Raw genomic sequence first — 14,624 nt, forward strand, 5'->3', positions numbered from 1 at the left:
TTCAGCTCTGACTCTGGACCCTTTCCTTAGCCCACCACATTCATCACACTAGTCCATAAGCACCATGGAGGCTATAGGGGTTGCAGAAACCCACCTGGGGGCTGCTTCCAATGTGTATAATGAATAAAAGATCTGTAAGTGCATTAGATTGGACCTTCTGTATTGAAGAAGCACAAAATCCTGGTTGCTCAGGGAAATGGGCCTAGTTTTGCCACTTTCTTGAGTGCATGCAGTCAGTGGTGCTTGCAGTTGTAGCATAAGTAAAAGAGGAAAAAGAAACGCTGCTTGGGGCTGCCCCAGCAGGAGAGAAATGATGACATTGTTCCTGCTTGCTCGTGCCTTCCTGCCACAGCTATGTCAGAGTGGAAGCTGGAGCATGGGTTTTCCCTCGGTAACAGCTTTGGTCCTATTTTGTGGCTGGCCATGGGTCCGGATGCAGACATCTCCGAGCAGTAGCAGGGTGCAGTGGTGCAGGAGCAGCCACCAGCATATGGAAACCATCACACCCACTGCGAAGCAGTGCCCTATGCCAGAGTTCCCCATCACCCTCTGTAGGGACAGCTGGGGAAGGGCAGAGCGGGTGCTGCGGCGGCTGAGCGGGAGGAGAAAAAGCAAACATAGAAAACGTCTGTGTGCTCCCAAAATCTGCCTTGAGCTGAATCACAAGATGCTTATATAAAAATGCAGTTAATTATTACAAAGCAACGAAGCGAGGAAACACAGACATTCACAGCGTATCTCCTGCATTAATCAGTTGCTAAAAATGTAGATCGCAACAGCTGTGAAGCTGCAAACAGGTCAGTAGCAAAACCGTCTCTCCTGGTTATTGTGCTGAGAAGCACTCTTCTCTGTGAGGGTGTTCCCAAAGGCTGTCAGGGTCAGAGGCAGCTCACAGGGCAACTTGAGAAGCATGTTTAAATGAGGATGCCATCACCAAGAGCACTTACTGTTCATGTGTGCTCAGGTCTGAGAAATATCTAAAAATGTGGAGAGGAGTTAAATCTAGAAATCCACTTGAATTTTAAAAACCCTCAGTCAAACAGATGTCTGCTGTATATGCAATGCAGAGCATACACATACGGAACCAAGCGTAAAAATAATCCCTGCCTTCAGTATCTGTATGAGCTTTGGCTGAGCATGCTAAAAGCAAGCTCAAGGACGAGAGAAACAAGAAGCCCCACCATTACGGAGACTGAAGTTATTTGCAGACTTCACATCAGATGGTGGTGTGCCTGGGTCTGCCAAGAAGTCTGGATTGGGGGGGGGGGGGGGGGGGGGGGCGGAATCTAGCAGAATTTATGTTTCTGGCAATGAACAGACCTGAAAGCTTGGGTTGGACTTTGAAGTGTATTGGCCATCCTTGGGCAAAACCTTGGTTGCCAAAGCAGGGTGCATCTAACCTTTTTCTTTAGGGTTTGCAAATTAAGGTTTCATATTACTATAGAAAAATGATTGGTTTGAATAAGATCACAAGCAGGATGCCAGAAGGAGTTCTTTCTTATGGTCATGAGTAACTCAAGCAAAACAACCAGTGCCTAACAGAACTGGTGTGTTTCCCCACTGGTGGCAAGAAGAGCTGTAACCCCACTGTCAGCAAAAGGTGTGGCTGCCCTGAACACTCTGTTATCGCAGGACAACTCCACATACAACTTTCCTCAAACTCTTTCCAACCACTTCCAATCAATACAAGCCTCTGCAGGAACACAAAACAGGTATCCCTGTTCCCACAGGCTGTGATTAACCTCTGCAGCTGGTCTAGGCTTTTCCTCAGGTAGCGTTATCTTACTAACTTTTACTCCACTGCTTCTTGTTTTACACAGGAGAGAGGACAAACTAACTACTACAGCTTCATCCTCCTCTTCTGTTCATGCTTGCCTTTTTTTGTCTCCCAACTTTGTTAGGGTACTTCACTTCTAAAGCACTTTGAGAAGAAAATTGCTCTAAACAAAACTAATGTGCAGAAGAGGACATTAAAAATATTTTAGGATTGGGTATGAAGTGAAGACAGTTTAGTTCTTAATGTCTCACTACTGGTCACTAGTAAAATAGAAGAAAAATTAGTTTGGAAAAGATTTAAATAAATGAATGATGTTTTGCTGCAGTGTGTTGATTTAAGTACGAAATCTAAACCTGTAAGACAGGAATTAGGCATTACCAGAAAACACTAATTGTTACATGTATCAAGATATCAGAGAGAGAATTAAGGCATTTTGGGGGCTGTGCAGTCGTGTATCCTGTGCATCTGAAAAGTTGCTGGCTTTTTAAATTAATGTGCAAATAAAAATATCTGCAAATTTGTCACCACTTATGGAAAGAGTTTTTGAATGTCCATTATTTACTCAGTCAGGTCTGAAGTAGTTTCCTTCCTTCTGAGCTTTTTTCTCTTGTTTTTGTCTGCCAAAAGAGGAGGGCATGTCTATAGAAACTGTGAAGAAATTGGCAATTTCAAATCATAATTAAGAGCTTTATGTGCTTAATTTTAAGGACATTTCACACTATGACCAAATAATAATAAGAACAAAATGCTGCCAACTGAAACAATCGGCTGGGGTTCTTAATGTAAAAAAAAAAAAAGGACTGTTAATGCATGGAGCTCATCTCTGAATAAGGGAGTGAAATTAAGTTATTTCAGTGAAGTGAGGGAAAAATTTTCCAGTAGCATTGTCTGAATTGACTTGTGGTCTGCCCTGGGAATATATCAGGTATTTGCTGTACCACAGACAAATTTTTTAAAGCCAGTGTTCATTTTGCAACCATGTATTGCAACCAAAAGCTGTGTATTTAGTTTCAAGTGTGGTCTTAATCCTGCAAGCATACACGTACATACCAGAAAATATAAGTAAACTCATTGAATTTACTAGGACTCCTTCATGCTGAAAATTGATATGGTCTTGTTTGCAGATTCATATGCTCTTTCATTTACCTGCCTGCTATGCAAAGTCACCTTGAGAAAGCTCCAAGTGATAAAAAGCAACAACCTCAACTTCCAGATGTGTTTTGTAAGCTTGCCTTAAAAGGATTTCTTTAGGCCGCTTTCCAAATTGATTTGGTTGGATTTGTTTGGTTTTAAACCTACATATCCAGTTCATAACAGTGCCCACAGGAAAAAGGAGTTGGTTTTTTTGTGTGGTGTTGATAGTCTGGTCTTTGATTCCTTCTGCATGTCTAGTATTAGTCAAACGGGCCACACTGCCTCATTTTTCTGGGCATTTGGCCCCAAGAGAAGATTCATGCCAAAGTACCAGATTAAGATGGCATCATTAGAGCCTCCTATAAACTTCGACATCATTTATTGCCAGGGAAGAATTGTTGTTTCTGCTGCCTCATCCTCTGGCCTTTCTTGTTCACATTGGTGCCTACTTTTAGTCCTCTTTCCAAGCAGAGTGCTGTCTTCTGTATGATGCTCTGAGTCTTTTACAAGGGGAGTTTTCTCGTGATGAAATCATACGCAGTGATGAGCATGGCTAAGGCTTGTCATGGTGAAATTTGTTACCTGGTGAGGGAAGTGTAACTGACTTAAGCCTTGGAAGTCTTTCACCCAGAAGTCTGCTTATTGAAGTATCTCACAGGTACGTGTGTGTGCACAGGAGAACATGCGTGTTACCCGCACACACCAGAGCCAGGGTCCAAACCAGTGACACTACTAACTGTGGGGAGTCTGGTCCAGTTCCACAGGCTGGGGATGGGACCTTACCTGTCTTCCTCCTGTGTTCAGAAGAAGTTTAAATTCACTCTGTACCTGCTGCTCAGGGGTAGCTCTGGCCGTCTTTCACTTCAGTGGTGAAGATGCATGATACAAGCATTCACGCAGTAACATGGCACCCTTGTTACCCCTTAAACTCCTTACACATGAGCCTCCTGCCCTGTGCTTGCCAAATACCTGCTAAGTTTCTTCCTGAGGCTTGCTTCCAAAAAAACCAGCCTCCTCTCCCCATTCATTGTTTCGTGTGATCTTTACAAAATGTGGCTTCTCTGTCTAAATAGTTTGCCAAAGGTCTGTGACAAACAATATTAAGTTGTCAGTTGTGAGACATTAAAGAAGTGAACTGTCTTCAGTTCATACCCAATCCTAAGATATTTTTAAATGTCAGAGCTTTTGACTCAGTGGTTGTCACTGGCTCCATTTTTGGGATACCCAAAACTGGAATACATGGGCTTGATTTTCAGAAAGTTCTTGTGTTCCCTTTCTGCAAATGTTAGTCCTTAAACACATTTCAAAAATATGCACAATTTCATCAGGATCAGTCAACGCTCTGGAATTTCTGACTGCGATGCATTTCTGTTTTCACGCAGTCATACTTTCTAAATTTGTTTTCAGATGTCATTCTGCCTGGCAGGAACGTATAAAGAAAATGGAGAGAAATATCCTTAACGATTTGTGAGTGACATATTTGGGTTTGTAAGTGTTTAATTCTGATTTGCTCTTGTTGGATAACTTTTAAAAGGATGAAACGTTACATTTGAAAATGAAAAAAATAAGGTAGACATAATAATTTCCTGCATATAACTGATCTATTTCTCAGTGCTGTTTATCAGGAAAACTGCTGTTGCATTTAATAGGACTCTTATCTCTTTAGTCCCAGTTGAAACCCACCTCTTCAAATCAATGGAACAATCCTCCTTCCACCAAATGCAAGACCACTGTAGCTTATGTTACCAACAATTGTTTTTATTTTCAAAATAATTATTTCTTTCTGAAAATGGCATGTAGCGTCAGTGTGCTTGATTAAATGTCCAAGAACAGAGATTAAATGATCAGAGTCAAGAGAGGAGATGTGACTTAAATGGTGACATGTATAGTTGGGGTCTGCTGGTGGACGCCAGTGAAAGCTCAGCTTGGTGTGGATCCTGCAGAAGCAGAAGACAGACAGCGTTGTAAAAAGAAAAGCCACCTTTGTAAAAGGCTTGTTTAATTTTGCATCTCCTTGCACCTTCCATCAGGTAGCTTCCTGATGCTAGCTCAGCGTCAGAGCAGCACTAGTACATGTACACTCACAAACTCAGCACTGTGGTTGAATTACTGTGCAAGCGCAGAATAATCCAGGAAGGTTAGATCTGAACCCTGTAGAAGCTAGAAATGCATCCTGGTGCAATGGACTGTCCTTCTGCTGGACATCTTTTGCAACTCTGTGGGTCTTCACCCTCACCAAGGGATTAGTATGTAGTCTACAGCTACCACAATGCCAAATTTCTGGACAAATCTGCTCACACATTTAGCCATTGCATTCTCCCAGTGAGACTAAAAGTTTACAGGAGGTGATGATTTGTCTAGAGGAAAAAATGAATTAAAAACTAAAGCAAAGAGAGGACAATAATGCTTGAAGTTTTTCTCTTGTAGTAAGATGGAGAAGGAGTTCATCTGAGAGGCACTGTTTTTTGAAAAAGTCAGCCACACTGGCTTTCCTAATAGCATTGTCTCATGTTTTCCGTAGGTCCAGCTGCCCAGCGCCAGGTCCAGAATGGGCCATCTCCGGATGAGATGGAAGCACAGAGAAGGTAAGTGGAGTTAATCAGTTACGGTAGAGTTCTAGTTTGTAACTTGGATGAGTGTGCAGTCCTTGCTCACCAATAAGCACTGTTCTTTTTACTAGTACCTGATTGAAGCTGATTCTGAGTTTTCTGTAATTACTGCTAATGATTCTGTAATGACTTTTTAAAGGGTAAAGTGAATGGAAGCCCTAGGTAAACTTTTTATGCAAAGGCAAGCATGAGGCATGTTGATGTTCAGAGTTAAAGACAAAACATGTTTAAAAGTAATTTGTAGAATGTGTGTTTCTCAAGCACATTAAGAAAGCCTAACCTTATCCTGTTCTGGATCACCTGCTGGCAGTTGACAGTCATATTGCCCAGGGAGCATCTGACGAACTATACACACCCTCAATAATAGCTTAGGCCCATTTTGCATATGGCTACTTCCTATATCATATGCCGTTCCTTCTATGAATGCTTTGCTCTAAACCAGGATAATAAATGAAAGTATAAATCATAGCCTTCACCTTTACACGTATGTCTAGAGTTAGTGCCATTATTACACATGGCCTTTTCTCTAGCCACTAGGAGTGGTGTCCTTGACATGAAAGGGAAGGTGGGCAGGACTGTCCGTTCTCATATGCCTATCTCCATAATCAAATTACGAGGTCCATCTCATTTCAGCTTTGCTGATTCAGCCAAGATTCCTGTAGCAGCGGTAGAAATCTCTGTAGCAGCAGTATCTTCAGCTTCCTTCACTAAGAATAAGACATACCTGTCCCATTCTGGACAAGGTCTTCTATTCTGGCCAGTAGTCCATTCTGTCAGAGCTGTGATCTGTCTGCCTGGCGTCGGTGGTGTCCACGCCAGCAGCTCTACTTAGCCAGGCTTTTGCTTCCCTGTTGAAGTGTAGGCTTGTGCACACAAAACACCACCTTTGTTCCCCATATTACTGCTCACTGCAAGTGTGTTTCACCTACTGTATGAGAAACACCACAGAATATTCTGCCATAACATGTGTAGCTATAAGCTGGTGAGCCACACTTCATCAGGAGTGTGCTGGAGTACAGAAATTGGCAGGATCTGTCACTGCTCCAAGTTTGGTGCTGGCATTGCTTAAATAAGGTGTCTGCATTTGCTTCTGTAATGAGAGGAGAATCAGCAAGAGCACAGGTAGCCCTCCAACACTTGGCCCAATGTGTGGTTCAGCTAATAAATAGCTTTGTAAGGATTTTAGTGGAACCAGACCTGTAGGGGCAGTTCATCACCAAAGATGTCAGATGTTGGTCTGACGTGACAGGCACTCAGTGGGCTCTGCCTTTGTTTGTAGGGCAACCTGTAAGCGGACAAGGTCCCCCCTTGCAGCGTCCAGGGACTGCCCTGGCCCTATGGGTTGTGTAGCTTAATATCACATGCTTCTGGAGCAGCAGAGATGAAGTGTTGCAGTATATTGTTTGCATTGATGCTCCAGGACTACCATTCTGACTGGTCCCTATACAAACCATGTATAGGTCATTTAAGACAAGGCCCTTACACAGGCTGTGGTAGGTACTTAGGATTCTCTCTTTCCCTCTCCAGAAACTGTAAGGAAACCATAGGGAAACTGGTTCCCTGCGCCTTTATGAATAACTCTGAATGGCCTGAGATTTAGTAGGGATTTACATATGACCATGAAATGGCTGAGCAGGTAATGATATTTCACTAGAGATTTGTAAGATCTACTTTGGGATAGCAGAGCTATCATAACGGTCAGAGGAAAGCTCCTGCTCATCCAGAGGCAGGGGGGATGCCGCCTGTCCCCGCCGCCTGGCTGAAAGGCCTGATCCAGCTCTTCATTTAACCGGTGGAAATCACTGATTCTTCAGACCATATGTAACTCAGACCTCAAATTTACGTGTCTAGTCTGTACACTTAAAGTGTGAGCAGCTTAACTGCATTAGGAAAAAAAAAATTGTTTTTCGTTTAGAGACAGTAAAAGCCTTTTGGGTAGGTATTATGTGACTGCTACAGGGCACATGGTTCTGGGGAAGCTTCTTTTGCTCCACTGGACTGGAATAAGCTATGGCAGTAGATGCACTTAGATATTACTGCATCTGCAGTAGAGGATTTTCAGCTTTAATTATGCTGATGCATTCTTTCAGCGTAGAGCAGACCTAATTTTAGGCCTAGCTTTTTTTGAACATCTTATAAGCAGGCAAGGAAATGAAGTTATGGTAACTACCCTGAAAATGTGTCTGTTTGAAAGGTTTTTTAGAGACCTTTATACAAATGTTAAAAGAATAGATTTTTAAGTCAGAGAGTGTAATTTTTCCCCTCTTGTACTTTACTCCCTGCATACTGCTTAAGCAGCCTTGTGCCAGTCTCAGTCTTTATTTAGTTCCACTGGAATATATTTGACTTCCTAAGAGTGTAAGAACTTCTCTTTCTAGCACGTGTGGAAGGGCGTACTTGGCACGTATAAAGCGCTTCTGCCCAAGGGCAGACAGGGCTGGCATGTACCCCAACAACTTCAAGTGGCTGTGGCTGACCCTTGTTCTGGGGAGCACCCTGGCACCTGTATCTGCTCCGCAGCGGCTCTAACAACTTGGAGACATCTTACCCGTATTTCTTTCCTGGTCTGTCAGGCTGGAATTTTCCAAGTCTGTCCTGCAGATAAACCTAGAATTTCCCCCAGGTTTAACGAGGAAAATATATGTGTCAAGTTGTTCTTCATCATCAAATTTTGCTAATAAATGCCAAGCTATTGTAGGGGATGGTATGCTTAGGAAATTCTTAGTACATGTGTTTACAATTGAAATTTTAGCAGTGCAATTGATGCTGTTGCAGATGTGTTCAGCCCATAACTATCGAATAAGAGTCAGGATATGTATTGAAGAAAATATTTCTATTTATTTAGTTTAAAATTGTCATAGCTTAAATGAAACCAGTTGAATCAGCCAACTAAGACGGTTCCTCAAAACTGTTTCCCCTTCGTACATATAATAATTTTCTCAGATGCCTATTATAGTTTTCCAGTTGCCTGTGTTTGATGGATTGCATGTCCTGAACATAAAACCAGTTTAGGATTGCTCCCTCCACGGCAAAATTGTGGATTTTCCTTTCCCATCTATTGAATTAGAATTGAAATATGGGAAATTTGTTTTGCAAATCAAGACATTCTTTTTTTCCTACATAATGTAACTTTATTTTTCTGGACTTTTTTTCTTAAAAAAGCTTCTATTGGTATGTAAATAAGATAGAATTATGTAAAATTGCAGACTCAGGAAAGTACAAGTAAAAACGTAACAGGGAGATCTCTCTAAAATATTATGTAAGGAGTCAAAATAGAAGTGTTGCTTAGAGTTAAGCTTGCCTTACTGTACAGACCATGAAGTAAAGCTGTTGGAGAACAAAGAAATCTCTATGCAGTTAAGACTGGCCCAAACATATGTGGAACAAATTCAAGGCAAACTTGGCCTAGAAACCATGGAAGAAAATTATAATAAACCTTATTACCAAGTGCTTCAGTAAGGTAATTTCAGAGTTGTGGTTTAGTATTGTTGAAATCTTCAGTCCATATCCGTGCATATGGGAAAAAGCCTGGCAAATATTCTAGTTTTTAGCTATATCAATCTTTTTAACAAGAGAAATGCCAGGCTGGATTTGTGGCAGGGGTCAGAGTGACAGCTCTTTCTGCAGTAGCGTTACAGCGTGCGAGAGAAGACCTCTGCTGATAGAGCCTGGGAACTGCACGTCTCCGGGAAGCAGAGCCCGGGAAAAGGCTTGGCAGTGCATTTCCCTATGGGACACCAGGCCTGGGTAGCACGGGAGCTAGCAGCTCCTGGGGGGAAAGGTGCCAAAAAAGCAGCAGTGCAATGTTGTGATCAGCATTTGTGGAGGAAACACAGCGGTCGTGGTCGCCGTGGCCACGCTGGCTGGCACAGGGGCAGCTGTGCTGGGGCGTGAGGTGGCCGGCTGTCAGCCGGGCTGTCCAGTGCCCACAAAGGGCTTGGTTGTGCAGGTGGACAAAACAGGTTTTGTACAGCCAGCACCTAAAAGCAGGTCAAGCTTCGTTATATTTTCATTCTAACTACAAGTCCTTTGGGCTCCTGATCTATAAAAGACTCAGGGCTGTGTCATTTTATGCGAGACACTCCTTACTCTTTCCTTGCAATGCTCATGCACTTCAGGTTAACGACACGCGTGGTTGCTGTGCTCTCTTGGGCCTTGGGCACTGACTATTCCTCGTGCAGAACCCGTTGAGGAGTTAGTTATCTTAAATGGATCAACTAACCCCTGCAGTGTCCAGCAGGTGCAGGGCAACGTCCTGGTTACACTTCCCCAACACATGCAATGGTACCGTTGTGGCCAGGGCAAGTGAAATCAAACCCACCTCCATCTCACTGGAACAGCATTTCTGTGAGGGACTGGCTTACACCACCCGAGACACACAGCTTGAGTGCTTCTCAGTGTATAAGGCTTTTACTCAAAACTATAAAGAATACATAATGACTGAGGGTTTTTTTCATTGCTGTTTTAGACAAGTGATGGAGCAACAGCAACAGCGCCAGGAATCTCTGGAAAGAAGAACCTCTACCACAGGCACGTATCAAACTAAGCAGATACAGTCTCTCCCTGCTTGTCTCTCTAGCTGTAGTTGGGTTTTGTGTGGTGCTATACAAAAGCTAGACTGCTAAAAGTGGTTGTAGTTATGATTAGATTTTAAAGCATTTTCAGCTAGGGACTTACATGCATTTGGGCATGGTTGTGTTGTTCCGCAGAGGCTCAGGTCTGGGGCGTGCAGGTGGAGCTAGGCAGGTTTTGGACTTGTACAGCTCGGGGGGATTTTAGGCGTACCAAAGGGGCCTGGCCATGCTTCTTCCACACCCACGAGGAGAGCAGGTAGCACAGCCACTGCAAGAGTGACTCCCTGTTTCCAGGGGATGTCAGCATGAAGGGGTTGATGTTCTGGATGTGCCAGGTCAGGCACTCCCCATCGCTCTGCAGCACAAAGCAAACTACAGCGCAGAGGAAAATATAGCTCTAGATGCTCATCAGTGGGGATTTTGTGGTCATGAAGTGAGGAATCTTCTGTGAGCTTAATGGAAAAGATATATATATTTAATGAGCTTACGAAAATCTTCTATAGCATATTAAGTTGCACTAAGCTGAGAGAAGAGATGACAGGAATAGCTTATAACTACAAAGTGTGGCTTTGCCCCTCTGAAAGAAGGCAGAGCAAGCAAGCCAAGATGACCATCTTGTGTTTGGGCTTTTGTTTTGGGGAAGTTTTTTCAGTTAATCTGGCTATATAAGTGAAATGTTTTTCCTCAGCTGTTACAAGTTTTTAGTTTCTGACTTGCAACCAGCTCAGACATACACACATACCTTAGTCAGCAACAGAAGTTGTTGGACTCTGTTTCGGCAGAGGTTACTGTGTGCTATTCTGCATAGGGAACATAGCCAAAATCCTGCCTCGGCATCCACAAGGAGCGGAGTGTGGCTCCTGGGGGCTTCTGGCTGTCCCCTCCCTGGCTACAAGGTGGCCACCACTGTGTTCAGCATGTCCCTTGCAGCTGCCCCTGGTGCAAGGGTGATGCTTGTGATCCTGACTCAAATTCACACGGGGCTTGGAGGAGCCTCACTGGCACTGGAGCACGCAGCCCATCCCATGCTGCCAGGGTCCTGCTCCACACAGCCCTCGTTCTGCCAAGGGTTGGAAACCCCAAGCCAGTGCCTGCACCATCTCCTCTTTGCTTTGTTTGAGTTTCTGTTTGCGTTTACTTCACAGTTCCTTTGTCTCCATTCCGCTTTGCCTTGGTTTCGTTCCTTGCTGCGTACCCATCTTATTCTTTTCATTTGTCTTTTCTGTTCTTTTAGTTTCCACCCTTCAGATAAGCCTGTGCTCTCCCCCCTCTCAGCCCCAGTCTCCTCCTCCACCTGCAGTAACTGGGGTGCTCCTGCCGCTGGTGCTGTGCCCCCACCACCACCTCATGCCAGCGCTGTCTCTTCGGCACCTGCTGTCCCCAAGCCCGCTAGTCAATGCTCTTTCAGATCCCCGCAGAGAGCCAGAGAGCCCCCACAGCTCCTGCACAGGCACTCGGCCTCTGAGCTGCCAACGGCCCCAGGTTCCTCCCCTCCAGCCTGCCCAAACCGCAGGACCGTAACGCCAGGCATCAGGCGAACTTCGCTGTCTCCACCACCTCCCCATCCTTCCCACTTTCCCTTCGCCTCTCGCCAGCCTCTCAGGCGCTCTTCTCTTTCATGCTCTCCTCGGTCTTCTGCTTCCTCCGCCACAAATGCACCACCTCTGCAGAGGGGTGACGTCCTGCAGCCACGCGGTCCCACCATCCTGCCTGTGATTCCTGTCCTGCCTGACAGAGTCAAGGGACCCACAGATAAAGCAGGCCAGGAGACCTCGGCAAATGTACCTCTGAATGGCCATCCTGAAGAACAAATTGCTTTAGGCCCCTCTGGGACCCAGGTGAAAAGCGTGGACGGGTCCTTCTTTCCACACCTAGGAGCTGCACCCTCCTCCCCGCTGCCCACCATCGCCAGCCCCCCCAGCTCCTTTGGCCAGGCTCCCTCCCCATCCTCCCATCCATCATCTCGTCCTCCACAGCAGTGGTATCAGCCCATGTCACACTGTCTTCCATTGCCTCCCCCTTACGCTGCTGTGTCTGAGGTGACTATGCCCAGGAGGACCCCTCCTTACATGACTTCATCAGCCATTGCCCACTTGAGTAAGTACTGATTTTGAATGAGTTGCGACCTGTATAAAGCCTTAGCTTTCAGCTATTTAAAAAGCCCCGTTGGCACTGCCCGTGACTGCTAGAAAAAGGGCTGAGAGACCCAAGGCTACTCCTGCTGTACATGATTTCTGAAACCAAGGTGGAAAAGTATTGAAATCACTCAGGACTGGTCCAGGGACCTTCTGAGCTAAAAGCAAGGCAAAAAGCAAGAATTACAGGACCAGGGCCCTGTAGTTGGGTTGTTGGAATGCATGTTCTTACTGTATGAGCCCAGAAGGAGATTTTTATCATTCAGCAGAGTTAAATTGCATTTGGCAGCGAGGTTCGTCAAAGCCTATTTTCAGCGGGTCCAAACGTAGCAGATGGGCTCTTCTGAAGCTGGAGGCCAGGTCTGTGGTAGACTTGTATTGGTAGACCAATATTGGTAGAGGTTGTGATTTTTATTCTTTTTCTTAAGTGGTATTTCTGTTACCAGTAAAAGATAGAACATGGATTTTGTTATAGTTACCCAGAATCCCCTGTGCTTGTGTAATTTATTTCATTCTAGAAACTCTCTTCCTGGTATAAACTGCATTTATAGTTGAGGGCTTGTCACTATAACTATTATTCCAGCAAACCTTTTTCATTGCAGGCAGATCAAGAGCTTGTGTCTGCCACTTTGCATATGGTCTTGATTTCTAGTGCTCGTCTAAAGCCTACGGAGTTAGAGCAGTTACGACTAATGCTTATTTGCAATTCAGATCATATGTTTTGTGACTTGGATCCATTCCTGTTTATAACCACGTATAATGCTTAAATGATGTGCCTAGAAAAGGAAGAAAACTGAGACATTTCCTTTCACTTTCTGCTAAAAATATTATGCAACCATTGGAGGCTCAGTCCTTCAGCTGATGTAAGTCCTTGAAATCCACTTAGTTCAATAAAGTTATTTTAAACTCACATCAGTCCATTATTTTGACTCAGTTCAATTTTTGCCTCAGGCTGGCCTCTAATTAGGTGGGTGTAGTTTTGCAATTACAATTAACTGTACCCACAATGAATTACTAGCTATTATGTTCGTGAACCAAAGAGGGCTTGAAACGTTTAAAGTATTTCTAATAGCAGCTATGGTTCATTTCAAGAATGGAATTGGGAGTGTGAAATAATGGCAGAACTAACCACAGAAATAAGGCAGTATTGTAAGAAAACCTAGATAAGAAGAAAACCAGGCTGCTAAGGTTAAATACAGTTTCCAAATGTTCCTCAGTCAAAACCCGCCTGTCTTTCAAAGTAACACTTACGGAACAACTGAACCTGTGATTATATATCAGGAGCAGCCTGTTCTGAGATAGCGTAACATGGGGAAATACCCCTGGGGAGGTGTATTTGTTCAACTGACCCGTTACAGACAGGCAAAACACTGCAACGGAGTTACCCACCACCAGCCTTTCCAACAGGCTGCTGCTTTGAGGAGCTTTGCTGAACCTTGGGGTGCTTGGAGCTGGACTCTCCCCCTCTTATTTTGCAAGATCGGCTGAGGCCACATGCTTTCTGTTCAACAGAAAGGAGGATGTGTCGCTCTAGCCCACGATTCTGGTGAAAAGATGATGTAGTTTATTATCTCCATGTAGAAGCTATGAGAGAAGCAGAAGAAGGTGCCACTTACGAATTGGGAAGCGTTGTCTGTGTTTTGATTTTGGCACAGAATAAAACACTAGCCCAGCCAGGGAGGAGGAGGGAGAAGGCTAGTTTATCAGTGACAGGGTCTCACAGGAGGACACAGCTGTAGCTGACTGACCATTGATGCAACCACCATTTCCCATTCTTCTGCGTGCTTGGTGCTTCCTTGCACTGCTCACTCATCATGCAGTCAGGTCACAGCCTTGGGAGCGGGAACGTGACCTTGTGTATGGGCTGGAGGAGATCGTGCTTCACGTCTAATTCATATTCTCTGCGTTTCAGGACCAGCACTTCCACCTGGTCATCCCAGTGGTGCTGCTGTGATCCCTGCTTCGTCCGGGGGGCCCCCACCTCCGCCACCCCCCCCAGTCCTCCGCCACCCATGGGAGCTGCACCCCCCCCGCCGCCCCCGCTGCCAGCAGGCGCCGGCCAAGGGGCTGGCACTGAAGATGGGTCCGTGTCAGGGCTCGCAGCGGCTCTGGCTGGTGCCAAACTAAGGAGAGTTCAACGGGTAAGGAGGTGACACTGGGACTCCCTGATGGGCTCTTCTCTGCTGTGGGAAAGCGTGGTGCAGCTTGGTGTAATGGTCTGCAAATCCAGCGTGAAACATGGTGAAACACGGTGAAACACGCTTCAGCTGACCATTAGGTGAACTTTTAAATGTGAGTTTGTAGTGCAAATAAAGCTGAGCAGGAAATGTTTGGTAGAATTTCTGCTCTTCAGAAAATGTTAATTAGCAAATGGATGCAAGTTCTCATGTTGCCA

General features: G+C 44.8%; 1 protein-coding gene across 1 annotated transcript in view; it reads left to right on the forward strand.

The window, feature by feature from the left end:
* The window catches only part of EVL (Enah/Vasp-like), an 87,321-nt gene that overhangs the window by 60,441 nt on the left and 12,256 nt on the right, over positions 1-14,624 (forward strand). Inside the window, 4 exon segments of the mRNA XM_050898372.1 lie at positions 5,433-5,496; positions 9,989-10,050; positions 14,142-14,225; positions 14,228-14,370. Of these exon segments, the coding sequence (XP_050754329.1) occupies positions 5,433-5,496; positions 9,989-10,050; positions 14,142-14,225; positions 14,228-14,370 (353 nt within the window).

The sequence above is a fragment of the Gymnogyps californianus genome, chromosome 5, assembly GCF_018139145.2.
Source record: "Gymnogyps californianus isolate 813 chromosome 5, ASM1813914v2, whole genome shotgun sequence".
In the NCBI taxonomy this organism is placed as follows: Eukaryota; Metazoa; Chordata; class Aves; order Accipitriformes; family Cathartidae; genus Gymnogyps; species Gymnogyps californianus.